We start from the raw sequence: 16,574 nt of genomic DNA, 5'->3' as shown, positions 1-16,574 counted from the left end.
GCAGCGAACATGGGTGGGGAACCATGCAGTCAACATGGGTGGGGAATGGGTTCCAGGATCCCCCGTGGATGCTCAAGTTCCTTATATAAAAGGGCACGGTATTTTGCATATAACTTCCCCACGTTTTCCTGCATACTTTAAGTCATCTCTAGGTGACTTGTAGTACAAATAGTTGTTATGCTGTATTATTTAGGAATAAAGCCAAGAAAAATGATCTTTTAATATTCAGTACAAATGCCATTTTTTTCTGAATATTTTCTTTCTTTAGTTGTTTGAAACTGCAAATGTGAAGACTGTGAATACAAAGAATGAACTCTGCCTCCCACAGTGGAGTCATACACTATTTATCTTCTCATGGCTGGCTTATTTCACTTCGCATAATACCCTCAGGGTGCATTTGAATTTTTTTTAAACTATTAGAATTTTTTATACTTTTCCAGTTTAAAAGTCTAGTTAGTTGTCCATTTTTTTTTTTAATCACAACTTTAAATGTGCTTATAAAGTTGAGGGGGAAAAAAAAGGAAAAGAATTGAGACCTGGGATAAAAATATCACGATTTTATTTTAAAAATCACATACACCACAACTCAGCAAAAAATGGCTAGAAGTTTCTAATGATAATAGTGAATATTTTTAGGTGGGTTATGGTTAAATTTCATTTTCCATTTTTATGTTTATAATCAGGAAAAAAAACAAACATTCCCTGAAGTATAAGTCTGTCAACTGCTGGTAAGTGCTCCCTCTCAGCTCTCTTAGGACAGCACAAGTCAGAGTCAGCCCAGCCGCATATCTCAGCCTGGGGTTGGGAAAATCACCTTATCCTGACCATCCAATGCATTCAAGAGGTGAGTGTGATCTGTTTGGCTCCTGGCAGGTCTCTTGTTGGTGACCTGACAGTTTTCTTGTCAAAAATTTCTGGAGTTACCCTTTGGGGCAGAGGGACATCTCAAGAGAGATGTCCTTGGTTCCGGAGAGCAGATGTGTGTACAGTTCAGTGACCTCATAGTGGTAGCTTGAACTTGGCTATCTAGGAAGTATTTACACCACAGAAATTGGCAAGAGCTATGGATCTCCCAGTTCCGTCCCTCCAGTCCCTCGCTGTTGAGCTGCTCTCCCCTGTTGGGGCGTGTGGTCACCCACCTCTCTGCAGCCTGTTGGCTCATTTCTCAGGGAACTGGACCATCGTTTGCCTGATTTCTCTGCAAGGGGCAGTTTGCTTTCTGGGGGGTGCATCTACCTTCCAAGTCCCGTGGTTCTCAGAGACATTAACTGTCACCCTCTAGGTCTCTGATTTAGAGAGGAGGCTGGGCTCTGGCTAAAAATAGCAGGTTCATTTGACAGCTCTCCATTTTCTATCTCATCCTGCCAGCTATTTCTTGGAACTTTGCCTGATTTCAGGAACTTTCTTGCTACACCGTCCACACCTTGATTATTTCTTTTTGGCAGAAGGCAAAGAGGAGGTGTGGGTAGGTGGTGTTGGGAGGGTTAACAACTTTTTCTTCTCCAAAGAATAACCCCAGTGGATTTTGGCCTTGCTTCTTGCGGTACCATCCTGGGGGAATCCCACAGCCCGCCCATTCACCTCTGGAAGTGAGAAGACCACAGCCCACAGTGGGCTGTTCCCTACTGGTGCTCTCTTTCTGAAGCCCCCAGGAGAATATCTCTGGGTTGAAGAGAAGCAGACTGTTGCTAAGAGACCTTTCCTAATGACCTCTAGGGAGGAATCGCTGACAAGAAGGAATGGGGCAGAAATAATAGACACAACGTGTATTGCTTGAGTCTTCAGAGCTCCAAGCTGTGGAAGCACCTAATGAGTCATGCAGGAGCCCCAATTTGTTCTTTTCTCCCCGACTGATCAAAATGACCCCGGGCTGGGGGTGTAGCTCAGTAGTAGAGCACTTGCCTGGCTTGCTCGTGGCCCTGGGTTCCCCAGAACTGCAGACACAAAAACACAAGCAGTGCAGTCTTGGACCTGAGTTCAAAGTGTGGCTCTACTGTATCTGCCTTGTGATGAAGCCTCTTGGGGCGGTCTGTAAAGGGACTGGTAATGCCCATCTCTCTGGACTGTCAAGACCACTGAATACACCAATGTACATAAATCACAAGCCAGGAGGTTAAAACTAAGCAAACTCACAAGACCTGCATGCAGCAGCCTGGATGCAGAGGGGTGTGAGATTTGAGCCCCTCGGTCCACGCATGACTGTGCGATTTAGGGACCCTGACATGTGGCACTTCAAATGACAGGCTCCAAAACCTTGTCACAAGTCTGCCAAGACTTCCGTTGACTCCCTTTGGTTATGCCAACTCACTTCATCCTTACAACAGGGCCGTAGGAGGATTCTGTTTTACAGATAAACTAGGGTTCCAAGAGGCCCTGCCTTGCCAGGGACCCCAAGGTGAACCTCCAACTCACTGGTCACTCTCTGGGCAGGGCACTTTCTACTACCCAGAGCTTCCTGAAGGATGAGTGGCCATCCACAGGGTGTGGTGTTTCTGAACACAAGGCCTGGAGCCAATCCAGAGGATGGGTAATTCCTCCCGGGGCCAACTGGGCTCAGGGGTATGAATCTGTGCCTGTTCACCTGCCCATGACACCCAGTGCATCCAGACCCATGTCTCCTTGGCCCCAGCAATCTTTGTAGATGTGGGGAGGCTAGGCCTTGGTTGAGCAGGACTTGGAATCATGCTGGGTCTAGTCCCAGCTTTGCAGGCACCCAGCTGTGTGACTACAAGGTGCTTTGGGTCCAAGGGTTGGGGGAAGGCCCTTGACTCAGCAAGAATGTCCCCTGTGCCTGCCCCATGCAATTCCCCTTGCTTTGCACCGTGAAGGCCACAGAACATTCCAGTTCAGCAGCTGAACAACTTTCCAATTGAAGCTTTTATTGACAGCTTGTTTACTTCAGGTGACTCCATGAGATTTTTGCCAGAAGCTACAACATCTAAGGCAATTAGCTTGATGTCAATATATATTTGTTTATTTAACAAATATATATTGGGTTGCAAGTAGGTGCCAGGGCTTGGGGATTCAGGTCCAGTTAGGATAGAATTTCCCTTCCCTCATAAGGTGAAAAACAAGAACCAAAGGGGAAGGGAAAGAGAGAGCATCCTGCCAAGTATTGAGGGAAGAGTTAAAATCATCTAGCAAAAAATTAAAAAGAGCAGAGCCGTGAGCTTCCTGTCTCAATCCATCAGGATTTTCTCATGGAAGAAGCATGTCAGTTAGGGGTTTTGGGGAAAGAGAAAGAATGATTTTTAAACCAATTTTTGCTCCCCAATGTTTTATAAAGAACATTTTCAAAAACACAGAAAAGTTGAAAGAATGGAAACACCCACATCCCCACCTCCTGGAGCCCACAACGAATATTTTATTGCATCAATTGCACTTTTTATTTCTCTCTCTCTCTCTCTCTCTCTCTCTCTCTCCTCTTTCTTTCTTTCTTTCTTTCTTTCTTTTTAACAGGAAGTTTCTCCCAGGGTCGTTTCAAGCGCTGCTCTTCCTGCGGATCCAGCAGCACCTTCCCCCAGGCACAGTGGGCTGGGGGGCTCGGCAGGGAGGAGGGAGTGTGGTCCGGCCACGCAGCTCCCGGGGAATCTACCTGGGTGCAGTGGGAAAACTGAACGAGGGAGAAAATAAATAAGTAAATAATAAAACTCTTAAAAAAAAAAAGTTGGGCGACTCCTGGGCCCCGGGTCTCACTGCGGTCTTAGCTACTTGAGACCAGAACCGGCGTCCCGCGGCGGCTTCTGCCCCGAAGGTCCCGCTCGGTCCTGCAAAGGGTCGCAACCGGCAGCGATGGCGGCGCTGGCGCCCGCCCTGGGCCCGGGGACACAGAGGACAGCCCCGGAGCAGCTGGGCGGGCACGGCCCGGGCGCCCCGCATCCCGCAGCCTGGCCGCCGGCTCGCCGCGCTGCTCCGGGCGGGGTGCGTCCTGCGGCAGCTGCAGGGCTCGCCGGCCCAGTGTCCCCGCCACTCCAGACGGCGCGCTGTCCCGGGCCGAGTGGCCTCGGGGAGGGCCCAGCTTCGCGTTCCTCCCCCGGCCCTGCCCGCGGACGGCCCGGCGCGCCCTTTGCATAAAGCCCTCCTCCCGGCCAAGGTGGAGGAAGTCGGGCTCCCGCCTGGATGGGAGGCGGGAGGCACCCGCGCCGCCGCTGTTTTCCGCCCGCCGAGCGCGCTGCGGGCAGGGCGGGGGCGCCCTCTCCTCCCGCCGCCGCCGCGCTCCCCGGGCATCCTCCGGGCCGCCGCCGGGGGACGCGGGACGAGCGCTCGGCACCCGGGGCCGGGGCCCTGGGCGCGCACCGGCCGGAGCCTGCGTTTCCTGATCTCGGATCTGGGGCGAGATGGCCGCGGGCGGCCGGGCGCGCGAGCCCCGCGTCCTCCTCTGCCTCGGGGCGCTGCTGGCCCGCTGGGTCCCCGCAGGTGAGGGGCCGCGATCGGAAGGGAAAAGTTGACTTCTCCCCGGCAGCCGAGGGGGAGCGGCGGGGACCCAGCTCGCGGAGACCCAGCTCCCGGGCCGCCCGGGAGGGTCTCGGGTTTCCTGCTCTTGGCCGGGCTCTTTGCAGGGAGGAGGGCGAGACTTCCCCGGGCTCCCGGGTGGGCAGCCCGGCCCGCCGAGGGGCATGGGGAAGGGAGGGCGCGTGTAGACGGGGAAGTGGCTTATTCACTGATTTCCTAGAGCGTCGGGTGTCCATTCGCGTTCTGGTTTTACCTGCTGTACCGGGGCGCGCGCCGCAGGCTCCCCATCTTCCTGTCCTCCCTGTCCCCAAGGTTGCTCTGGCCTTACACCTGTAACCTGTGGATTTCCCCACACGCCCTTGCAAGCCTACCTGTGCCCACTAGGGCGGTGGAAGCCGTGCCTGCCTTCCTCACTCTTTTCCCTAAATACACACTTTTTATTTTGAAATGATTTCAGACTTACTGAATATTTCCCCTTAGATGAGGTCTGACTGAAAAACAAACAAGGTCTGAACTGTTGCATCTACACTCTGTTTTGTTACAAAAACAGAGTAGAGCGTTGCTTGCAAACATATGTAGAATGTAAAAAGATTGAAAAAAATTTATGCAGCAGCCAATGCATATCTTCTGTGTGCAGCAAATGTTACAAGCGACTAGGAGGTGGGTGGAGGGAAAGGACGTGGAGCCAGGGGGCAGTGTGCTTTGCCAAAAGTGCTAAGTCTCTGTTCCTGGGACCCAGCCCACGCAGTTGGTCTCCTCTTGCAGGTTCCTGGAGGCAGTTTTATATTGCACCTGAGCTTCCTAGCAGCAAGTGCCAAAAGTTCTTTTTTTTTTTTTTTCTTTTTCTTTTGGTACCTGGGATTGAACTCAGGGGCGCTCAACTACTGAGCCATATCTCCAGCGCTTTTTAATATGTTATTAGAGACAGGGTCTCACTGATTTGCTAAGTGCCCAGCTGTTGCTGAGGCTGGCTTTGAATTCATGATCCTCCTTCCTCAACCTCCTGAGCCTCGGGGATTACAGGTGTGTGCCAAGTTCTTAATTGTTAGATTCTTGTCAATTTTTTAGTTCATTTTGTTTTTAGCAATCATAAAAACGATATTTCCCATAATCTACATTTCCAGTTTATCTGGAAAAGTCTCAGTGTTTGGCAGCAAAGGGCCTGTCTTCCCTTGGAACTGAGCCGTGTTCATCTTTTTTCTAGTGCATGTGACCCCAAATTTGTTTCACCTTTACCTGTTGTAGTAACTTATTTCTGGCCCACTTCAGTTGGGGACACTACCTGCTAGTCCCTCTAGGCATTTGGTGGTCACTAAGGAGGGACAGAAGTTAGAGGTGATGATCTAGTGTTCCCTGCTCCTAGCTGTCTACAGTGTTTTCTGGATCTTGACTGCCTGGGGCCTGGGGCTGGAATGAATGAGCCTACGAGGTGACCACTGCTGCCCAGGGGGATCCCCTCCACAGCCACTCCCAGTTATTGTGATACCCAGACCCACTTCCTCCACGCATGTAGTAACAGGGGGCTTCCTGGGCACGGTGTATTTTTTATTGTTTTTCCAGTTGGGAGTCCTCTTGGGGAAAAAGTTGTCTTTCTCCTGACACTCAGCTCCCCATGACATTGATTCTTCTTCCGTTTGTCACCTGGATAGTGTATCCCTCATCATTCTTGAGAACAGTTGCTTGGAAAAGATAACTGTTTGGGCATGACTCCAATTCTACAAAGATAGGTATGGGGTGTTCCATGTTCTGATGCAGGTTGGGGGGCAACAGGGGCCCCTCTGGACATGGTGTGAATGGTTTCAAGTGGCACAAACTGTTACTGTGTTTTCTCACCTGCTTAGTTCAGGAGACCAAGGTAAATTCCTGGGACTCAGAGAACCCGGCACCCTTAAGACCTGTATGCCTGTCCCACATCTCCCAGTGATTTGCATGGGTGGGAATTTAAGAAAATTGATTATGTTTTCTCACAGTAACATGAGGGTGCATGGGCTCATGAGGTGTGAACTAGCCCCTCTTCAAGACCACCATTTCCCGGCATCACTAACTCATGATGGACGGTTCTCCACTGAGCCAGGACTAGTTGACCTGCAAGGTTACCGCCAGCTTCAGCAGTCAGGATAGTTAGGAATGGAGTGGGCAGAGCCCCGGGAAGGAACACGGCTTCCAATGGCTTCCTTTGTTCCTGGGTCCTTCTGTTCCCTGGAGGAGAAGACCAAGTTAGCTCAAGTTCCAAGATTCATGTTTCACCAGGGCTTTTCCAAGCCACGGCTCCTTTACTCCTTTGCCAGGGAGTGGGGGAAGGGGCAGGTCTGAAGGCCAGGACCCCACGCTGTGTCTGTGACTCCACAGTTCATCTTCCCCTCCTCCTGGGGACTGCCACTCGTGAACTAGGGCTATCAGCCTAGTGGCCTGAAAACAATAATCCTCACTTTCTTTCTTTCTTTTTTTTTTTTTTGAGGTTCTGGGGCTTGAACCCTCATCTGCTGTTGGGAATCTCACCTAGAATTAGATGACATTCTCTGCCTTTCAGCAAGTGGCTTAGTTAGTTTTTTCCTTCCCCATCCTGTCTTTGGGGAGTGATGTCAGAATCAGGACTTCCTGTGACTCTAGGTGGACTTGAGGTATTCCAAAAGGAGGCCCTTCTGATTAGACAGAGGCCAAACACAATGTAGCTTACTCTTTTCTTTCATAAGTGGGGAGGGTTCCCAGAGGCAGGTGGTGGTTTGTTTTATAGCAGCTTTATGGAAGTAATTTCTGTTTCATAAAAACCACCGTTTGAAGTGTCCAGTTCTGTGTTTTCAGTATATTCACCAGGCTCTGCGGCTAGCCCTACTCATGAACTGCAGCCCGGAACTGAGCAGCCCGCAGGTTCTGTTCCTTCTCTTGTCCCTGCAGCTCCCTGGATTTGGCTGTGGACTGTGGAAGGGGCTGGCAGATTAGCACAGTGGGATGCTTTTGTTTCTTGCGATCAAGTGATAGTTTAAGGCCAGATCAGTGGCCCTGAGCACCTGTCCTCCTTGAAGGGCATCAGGATCACCTGGGGCCTTGTTAACAGTGCTGCCAGGTTTCTGACTTAGGTGTCTTTGGGGGCCAAGGGGAGGGCTGCTGCTCCTGGTCCAGCGTTTGAACATGCTGTGCCCTCCACCTGGGAGCCCCTTCCTCACCTTTACCTGGCTATGCCTCTTGTCCGTCAGATCTCAGTTTGCCTCCTGGAGGGAGCCTTTCCTGACATACACCCTGGAGGACTTTGGAGCCCTTATCTTTATGTTCATCATTCTGTATCATAACCGCCAGTTTATTTTCTGTTTTCCCCACTAGTCTGTGAGCTCCTTTTTTTTTTTTTTTTTTTTTTTTTGGTACCAGGGATTGAACTCAGGGGCACTTAACCACTGGACCACATCCCCAGCCCTTTTTAAAATATTTTATTTTTTGAGATAGGGTCTGGCTAAATTGCTTAGGGCCTCAACAGTTTGCTGAGGCTGACCTTGAACTTGTGATCCTCCTGCCTCAGCCTTCCAAACTGCTGGGATTACAGGTGTAATGGGCTCTCAGCCCATTCTTATAGGGTGCTTCCCAGAGAGCTTTAACTACAGGATTATTTGGACCCGAGATGGAGACAGCAAGCAGCAGAGTAGCAGGAACAAAACCCAACCCATCCTGTCCAGATTTCTGGGCAAATGAAGCCACGTGGGTTCTGTATCAGTTATTTATTGCCACAGTAATGCTGTGTAACAACCCACCAGGAAACGACGGTTGGATAGGCGGCTCTGCTGATCCTGTCTGGCTGACGGCCAATCTAGAATGGCCTCCGCTGGAAGGATCCAGAAGACGGGTCTGTACCACGGAGGTCATCCTCCCCCTGCATCCTGGTGGGATGTGTCCTTGTCCTGTGGTCTTAAGTTTCTTGATAATGTGCAGCCATCACCACCGTCCACCTGCAGAACATGTTTTCCTTCTGGTTTTGGAGATCAAGCCCAGGGCCACACACAGGCTGGCAGCACTCTACCGCTGAGCCACATCCCTGGCCTTCGGGAAGCTCTGTACCTGGGAAGCAAGGGCTCCCCATTGTCACCCCCAGCCCAGCCTCTGGCGATTGCCATTTCTGTCGGCATGATTCTGACTAACTCACTGTGTGAGTGGAGCCACGGGGATCTTTTGTGGACCTGGCTTCTTTCTCCTAGCATACTGTTCCTAAGGTTCATCCACACTGTGGTAGGCCAGCTTCCTTCTCCAGGCTGAGTAATATTCCACTGTAACATTGCACATTTTGTTTATCCATTCACCTGTTGATGGACACCGTGTGGGTCCCACCTTTTAGCTATTATGAACCTTTTATCTATTATGCTGCTGTGAACAAAAATCTTTTTAAGAGCCTGTTTCAATTATTTGGGGTACATATCCAGAGGTGGAATTGGTGTCTCAGTTTTTAGTTTTCAAGGAGCCACTGTACTGTTTTCCACAGCATCTAGATTATTTTACGCTCCCAACCAAGAGTGTGCAAGGGTTCTGAATTTTCCATGTTGAACACATTTTTTTTTAAATCTGAAATTATTTGAAATTCATTACATTTGTTCTGTTTTGATTTAATTTTTTTTCTTTTTTTTTTTTTTTACTTTTTGGTATGCGGATTGAATTCAGGGGTGCTTTACCACTAAGTTTCATCTCCAGTCCTTTTAATTTTTTCCAGACAAGATCTTGCTCATGGCCAAGGCTGGTCTTGAACTTGCAATTCCTCCTCCCCCAGCCTCCCAGGTTGCCAGGATTATAGGCGTGGGCCCATGCTTGGCTGCATGTATTTTTTTCTTTTTTTAAATAAAAAGTGGCCATCAGGATGGGTGTGAGATGGCTTCTCACTGTGGTTTTGACTTTCACTTCTCCAATGATGGTACATAAGCACTTTTTTTAAAAAATATTTTTTCAGTTGTACATGGACACAATATCTTTATTTTGTTCATTCATTTCTATGTGGTGCTGAGGATTGAACCCAGTGCCTTGCCTTCCCATGTGTGAAAAAAGCGCTTCGCCGATGAGCTACCATCCCAGCCCTACATAAGCACTTTTAAGCCTCTGCTGTGTCACATCTGCTAATGTCCCACTAGCCCAAGCAAGTCACATGACTGAGCCCAGGGCAAGAGTTCAATGTCACAGTGAAGGGCAGGTGTGAAGTGGGGCTGTGTTTGTGAACCCCAAGTTTATTAATGTCAGTGACTGGCCATGAATCCTGACACAGTCTGGGCTCTGTGTATTATGGCACCATAAAAACCCACAGGTAGAGAGGTGTGGTGACGGATGCCTGTAATCCTAACAACTCTGGAGGCCGAGGCAGGAGGATCGAAAGTTCAAAGCCAGCCTCAGCAGTTTGTGAGGCAGCAACTGAGTGAAAACCTGTCTCAAAATAAAAAATAAAAAGGGCTGGGGATGTGGAGGATGTGGAGGATGTGGTCTCAGTCTCAGTGATTAAGCACCCCCTGCTTGGTTCAATGCCCAGTACCAAACAAACAAACAAACAAAAAAAACCCACTTGTGATTTTCTAAAACCTTCTAATGATCAGGGACTGTCCAAAAAAAGGGGATTGTTGGGGCTGGGGATGTGGCTCAAGCGGTAGCGCTCGCCTGGCATGCGTGCGGCCTGGGTTCGATCCTCAGCACCAAATACAAAGATGTTGTGTCCGCCGAAAACTAAAAAATAAATATTAAAATTCTCACTCTCCCCCTCTCCCTCTCTCGCTCTCTCTTTAAAAAAAAAAAGGGGGGGGGATTATTCAGCCTGTAATCCCAGCAACTCGGGAGGCTGAGGCAGGAGGATCAAGAGTTCAAAGCCAGCCTCAGCAACAGTGAGGTGCTGAGCAACTCAGTGAGACCCTGTCTCTAAATAAAATACAAAATAGGGCTCAGTGGTCTAGTGCCCCTGAATTCAATCCCCGGGACCAAACAAAAGGAGATTGTTCAGAGATCCGGAAGATGCTGATGGCCTGACTTTCCTTGTCGCAGGACTGGAGGCTGTTGTCGTTGGTGAAGTTCACGAGAATGTTACTCTGCACTGTGGCAACTTCTCAGGACCCAGGGGCCTGGTGACCTGGTACCGGAATGACTCGGAGCCCGTCTTCCTTCTCTCCTCCAATTCCAGCCTCCTGCCCAGCCAGCCTCGCTTCTCTCTAGTGAGCAGCAGTTCCCTGCACATCGAGGCGCTGAGCCTGCAGGACGAGGGCAGCTACACCTGCCAGGAGGAGACCCTCAATGAGACAAGGTGGTTCCCCGTGCAGCTGAAGGTGGCCAGTAAGTGGGGCCTGTGGGGTGGGGGGCCTGCAGGGCAGCAGTGGTGAGGCACCCGAGGCCTTGGATGGGAGGAGGCCTGGCCAACACCACAGGCTTTGGTATAGGGTGGCTGGATTTCTTTCTTTTTCCCTTCTTATTTTTTTTTCCTGGTACCAGGGATTGAACTCAGGGGCACTCCACCAGTGAGCCACATCCCCAGCCCTATTTTGTATTTTATTTAGAGACAGGGTCTCACTGAGTTGCTTAGGGCCTCACTTTTGCTGAGGCTTCCTTTGAACCCATGATCCTCCTGCCTCAGCCTCCCAAGCTGCTGGGATTACAGGCATGCACCACCGCGCCTGGCTGGCTTTCTTTCTTTCTTTCTTTCTTCTTCTTCTTCTTCTTCTTCTTCTTCTTCTAAATTCTTTTTAGATGTACATGACAGTAGAGGATATTTTGACATATCATACGTACATGGAGTGTAACTTCCCATTCTTGTGGTTGGACCTGATGTGGGGATACACTGGTTGTGTATTCATATATAAGCATAGGAAGGTTCTGTCCCATTTATTCTACTGTTTTTCCTATTCCCATTCCCCCTCCCTTCCCTTCACTCCCCTTTGTCTAATCCAATGAACTTCTGTTCTTCCCACCCCTCCTTATTGTGTGTTAGCATCTGCGTAACAAAAGAACATACAGCCTTTGGTTTTTTGGGATTGGCTTATTTCGCTTAGCAACATAGACTCCAGTTCCAGCCATTTACCAGAATTGCCATAATATCATCCTATATGATTGAGTAATATTCCATTGTGTATATACACCACATTTTCTTTATTCATTCATATATTGAAGGGCACCTAGGTGGTCCCATAGCTTAGCCATTGTGAATTGAGCTGCTATAAATATTGATGTGGCTGTGTCACTGTAGTATGCTGATTTTAAGTCCTTTGGGTATATACTGAGGAGATAACTGGGTCAAATGGTGGTTCCATTCCAAGTTTTCTGAGGAATCTCCATACTGCTTTCCAGAGTGGTTGCACCAATTTGCAGTCCCACCAGCAATGTATGAGTGTGCCTTTTCCCCCACATTCTTGCCAGTATTTGTTACTTGTGTTCTTGATAACTGCCATTCTGACTAGGATGAGATGGAATCTCAGCGTAGTTTTAATTTGCATTTCTCTAATTGCTAGAGATGTTGATGTTTTTTCATATATTTGTTGACCAATCATATTTCTTCTTCTGTGAAGTGCCTGTTCAGTTCCTCTGAGATGGCCCGGACTTCAATCTGGGCTCTGCCACTTGCAATCTGACTCACACCTGTATTTCCTCACCTGTAAGGAGGGGCTAAAAAGAATCCCTGCCCCATAGAATTGCTGTACAGACAGACTTCAGTGCTTCAAGTGGCTCCTGGCATGTTAGCTGTTATTTTTAAGTTGTTATTCAAATCATCCTTGCTCACAGCATTGATGGTCTGAATTCCTGTCTTAAAGCCACCACGTTGGTTCTCTGTCACCTGGAGGAAGCAGCTTAACATCTCTGAGCTTCAGTTCTCTGCGTTTGTAATTTGGGGATAAGACGTCGCCTGCCCCCGTCAGGTGGAGCGAGTGCTCCTCGGCTAAGGTGCTAAGGGCCAGGCTTGGCACAGGCGCCCTGACTTACCACACTTTCCTCAAGCAGTCCTTCCTGTCCTCTGATATATACATGGAAGTTTAGAGCAGCAATCTGCCATCTCCAGCTGCGGGCCCCATCTGCTGACCAGCAACAGCCCATAGGATTTCTATAGGACCTGTAATCTCTGAATTTTTTTTTTTTTTTTTGATGCTTTCATTTTATTTTATGTTAAAGTAGCTGAGGTTTTACATTTTGAGACCAGGCCCAAGTTGCACAGGATGGCTTTGAACTTGAGATCCTCCCATTTTAGCCTCCCAAGTAGCTGGACATTTTTTTTTACACTTCTAATTGGTCAGAAAAAGTCAAAACAAGAATTAATACAAAATTCATATTTGAGTGTCTGTCAGTCAGGTTTGTGGGCACGGAGCCTCGTTCGTTCATTTAGCTGTCATCTCTTCCTGTGTGGCTTCAGGGGCCGAGCTGAGCAGCTGTGACAGATCCCATGGCCCTCCCTCGAGGCCTGAAGTATCTGCTCTCTGGCCCTTTAGAGAGAACATTTGCTGGTCACTGGTTTAGAGGGACACTCTGCCCTATGTCCAGGTGGTCTAGTTCAGAAGAAAGTTCATGTGATCACTTTATTGATCTGGACCCAAGTTTCTTTACCTGTAAAATAAAGAATTTATTCCTTGATTCCACATGTTTTTGTGGAGAGCCAGATGCCCGGCACCGTTCAAGGCTCTGGGCCAACAAGGTCCCTTCCTCATGTGGCTGGCAGCCCCAAGGGGGACAAAACCAATACAGGAGGCAGGTGGTGTGAGAGGAGGGGCCTTGCAGAGAAGAACTGAGAGGCTTGGATGGGGAAGTTCGAAAGCAGCTTGGGCGACTGGGAAGGTAGCTCAGTGGTGGAGGCTTTGCCTGGCAGAAGACCCTGAGTTGGATCATCAGCACCATGGGGAAAAAAATAAGGGCTTTTTGGAGGCTTTGCTTAACCATTGCTAATCTGAAAATCTAAAATCCCAATCCAGATTTTGGATTAAGAATGTCCAACTGATAAAGTCTATGCCACTATTCCAAAATCCATCAAACTCTGAAATCACTTCTGGTCACAGGCATTTTGGAGTGACATTGAAGCTGCTTGGTAAGTGGGACCCAGCCATGCAAGGACAAGAGGAGGGAACATTGCGAGCATCAGAGACAGGCTGGGTGCAGCCTGGTGCAGCCTGGTGCATCCACGGGTGGGGAGCATGCCAGGGTGGGGCGTGGGAGGCCACAGGAGACCATGTGGGACCAGGTGGGACCAGTGTTATAGGTTGAATTAGGTCCCCCTAAAAGATAGGTTGAAGTCTTAACCTCGGGTATCCTTTTGAAATGCTACTCTTTTGAAAATAAGGTCTTTGCAGATGTAATCAAGTTAAGATGAGCTTGTTGGGGTGGGTTTTAACCCAGTGACTGGCATCCTCATGAGAAGGGGAAAAGCAGTATAGACAGAGATACTTGGGGACTGTCCTATAACGACTCGGGCAGAAAGTACGCAGCCCGAAGGAGCACCGAGGATGGACGGCCCCCAGTGGAAGTCAGCAAAGAGCAGGACAGGACCCTCCTCAAGCCTAGAGGGAGTGGGGTCCTGCCATACCTTGATTTCCGACTCCAGCCTGCAGAACTGTGGGAGTTTCTTTGCGGTCTTTTGGTTAGGCAGCCCTGGGAACCTAATCCCCTTGGTCAGGAGTTGGGGTTTTTTTCCTGGGTGTGGGAGAAACAGCTGGAGCTTCAAGCTGGGGCACCGTGTCATTTGGCATCTTCAGGGAGAATGTAGTGTGTGGTCCCAAGAGGACCTGATAAAACAAAAACAGGGAGCCACTCAGAGGAATGAGATGTTGGTGCTCTGAACCAGAGTGGTGGCGGTGACCTTAGTGAAAGTACCCTGGAGGCAGACATGCAGGACTTTTGGGGTCTGAAGGACGATGGGGTCTCAAGGTCAGTATTTGGTTTTTCGGTGGCCTCTGGCTTCTGCTGCTGCTCCTGGATGGGGGACTCCATGAGCGGGGTTTCTCTGTCTGGAGGCCACAGGTGAATTCCTGAGTGGTCAGGCGTGAATGTGGCTTTATCAACAGCTGTCACCGTTGTGGCCCAGCTCCTGTGGTGGCCACGGTGAGCCCTTGGGCAAGAGCTGGGCCTTCCCTCACCCTGCCTGGCTATGACGACTGCGTCCTTCAGGCCGGTCTCATTAGTAAATGTCTTCTCTGGTGGCCACAGAGGAGTGAGGTGGCATGACAATGTCTTGTCATCCTTCTCTCCAGTCTATAATGAATCAGTCTGGCATGAATTTGTTAATCATTGGCTACGTTTATTGGAGGATGGCTTGGTTTCATTATTGCCCTGCAGAGAGATAAATGCAAGACCTGATTACTGTGAAAACACACTTAACATTTTTTAAAAGATGTCACTGTATGCTAATGGCACTTTGCCCTGACTGAAGGAAGCACTCTGCGGGGCCGAGTTGCTGCTGCCATTTTGTCTTGTAAAAGCTTCTTCTTTGGAAATACACGGGCTCCTGTCTGGGGCGCTGCTTGCTTGTGAAAACTGGGCACAGATGCCATGTGGTGCCTGTGATGATGCTCCTGTTCCCTTTCCATGGGGTGGGGTGGGGGGGGTCCTGGGAAAAGCACCAGACTCCCCATCCAGGCATCCGGAGCCCCTTCCTGCTCCTCAGGCCTTGGCAGACGGGAGGACTTGGCATCTCTCATTGCAACTTGGCCCTCATTTTTGCATAGGACATTTTGGAATGTGGGTCAAGGTTGATCCAGCTGCTATCTGGAAGGACAGTGGCTGGCTGAGCAGCTGAGAACATCTGCTCAAGGTCCAGCTGCCTGGGTTCCAACGGCGGCTGCACTGGCTATTGTTTTTGTGACAAAGTCCCTTGAGTGCCTCCAACCTCATGATGGAATCTGGTCACAAACGGCGGCCCTCGTTCCTGGGATGAACTTGCCCAGGCCCTAGCACCCAGTGTGTACTTGGCTGTGTTCTTGGGGTCCTGGGGGAGGATGCGTCTGAGGATCCCAACAACCAGTTGGCATCTGGGCCTTTGGAACAGGGCTGGCGGTGAGTCAGGGCCCCATCTGCACATTTTCCATCTTGGCGGTGACTTAGTTGATAACTTGGTCACATTATCTTCCTTCTCCTCAGGACAAAAGTTTGGAAACATTCAAATGTGGCCTTGGAAGGTAGGGAGAAAATTCCAAGATGTGTCATCTTATTGTCTGTCAGTGACCTTGAACGTGTGAGAGGACAGAGAAGGGCAGAGGCACAAAGCCCGCTGTGTGAGGCCTGGCAGGCTTCTCCCCCGGCCACTGGACCTCAGTGTATCAGTCAGTGGAGGGGGCGGGGGTTGGTGCCTCTGGGGTCAGGGGTTCGACAGGCCTGGGGCATCTGACCTTGCCGGAGTGGGCGTCTGCCATAGGATTTGGTCAGTCATCCTGGGACAAAAGGATCTGTGGTGCTACCTGAGAATTTAAAGGTGGGGTTGAAGAGTGTGGCATCAGGATGGGGTCTCTGCTCCTAAGGTGCCCCTGGCCCACCCTGCTCAGGACTTTGAGGCTCTGATTCATGGACTTACACCCCCATCCCTGCCTCCGTGTTGATGGGGGTTTGGGGTCAGTGCAGTTGACCTGTGAAGAGTGGGGAGGGATGAAGTGGGGAGCAGAGGTCTCGCACACCCTGGTAGGCTTTGGGTTTCCTTCTTGATAGTGACCCATTTGGGGAGCCCGGCCACGGTTTCCTGGTTCAGGATGCCCGGCTCTTCTGTGTCTTTTCTCAAGCTACCAAATGAGGACATCTGAGCCGGTGGACACAAGGACAGTGAGGAGACTTTTTTTTTTTTTGAGGACCAGGGGTTGAACCCATAGGTGCTTAACCACTGAGTCACATCCCAGAATTACTATTATTATTATTATTATTTGTATTTTATTTAGAGACGGGGTCTCGAGGAGTTGCTGAGGCTGGCTTTGAATGCATGATCCTCCTGCCTCAGCCTCCTGAGTCACTGGGATGACAGGCGGGGGCCAGGAAACTGGTTTTTACCAATCTAAGAGCCCCCAAAGGATTTAGCGGAGGATGGGGAATAGGAAGTGCTCCCATCTGCTCCACGAAATGACCTTCCTGACAATCTTCCCAGAGACGGAGTGTCTGGCTTAGGGTCTTGGGAAAGGGAATGTTGGATCCACCAAGGAGAAGTGGTCCTTCCGGCCAGCAGTCAAGGA

The 16,574-nt window shown here is 49.9% G+C and overlaps 1 protein-coding gene across 1 annotated transcript in view; it reads left to right on the top strand.

Moving 5' to 3' along the window:
- Positions 1–4,124: 4,124 nt before the first annotated feature.
- The window catches only part of Vsig10 (V-set and immunoglobulin domain containing 10), a 32,509-nt gene continuing 20,059 nt past the window's right edge, over positions 4,125–16,574 (top strand). The window contains exons 1-2 of the mRNA XM_076866915.2: positions 4,125–4,416; positions 10,444–10,728. Coding sequence (XP_076723030.1) covers positions 4,338–4,416; positions 10,444–10,728 — 364 coding nt within the window. The 5' untranslated portion in view covers positions 4,125–4,337. The remainder of the gene's footprint in view (positions 4,417–10,443; positions 10,729–16,574) is intronic.

The sequence above is a fragment of the Callospermophilus lateralis genome, chromosome 1 (assembly GCF_048772815.1).
Source record: "Callospermophilus lateralis isolate mCalLat2 chromosome 1, mCalLat2.hap1, whole genome shotgun sequence".
Taxonomy (NCBI): Eukaryota; Metazoa; Chordata; class Mammalia; order Rodentia; family Sciuridae; genus Callospermophilus; species Callospermophilus lateralis.
Note: the sequence above shows the minus strand (reverse complement) of the source record. Positions and strands in the feature narration are given on the sequence as shown.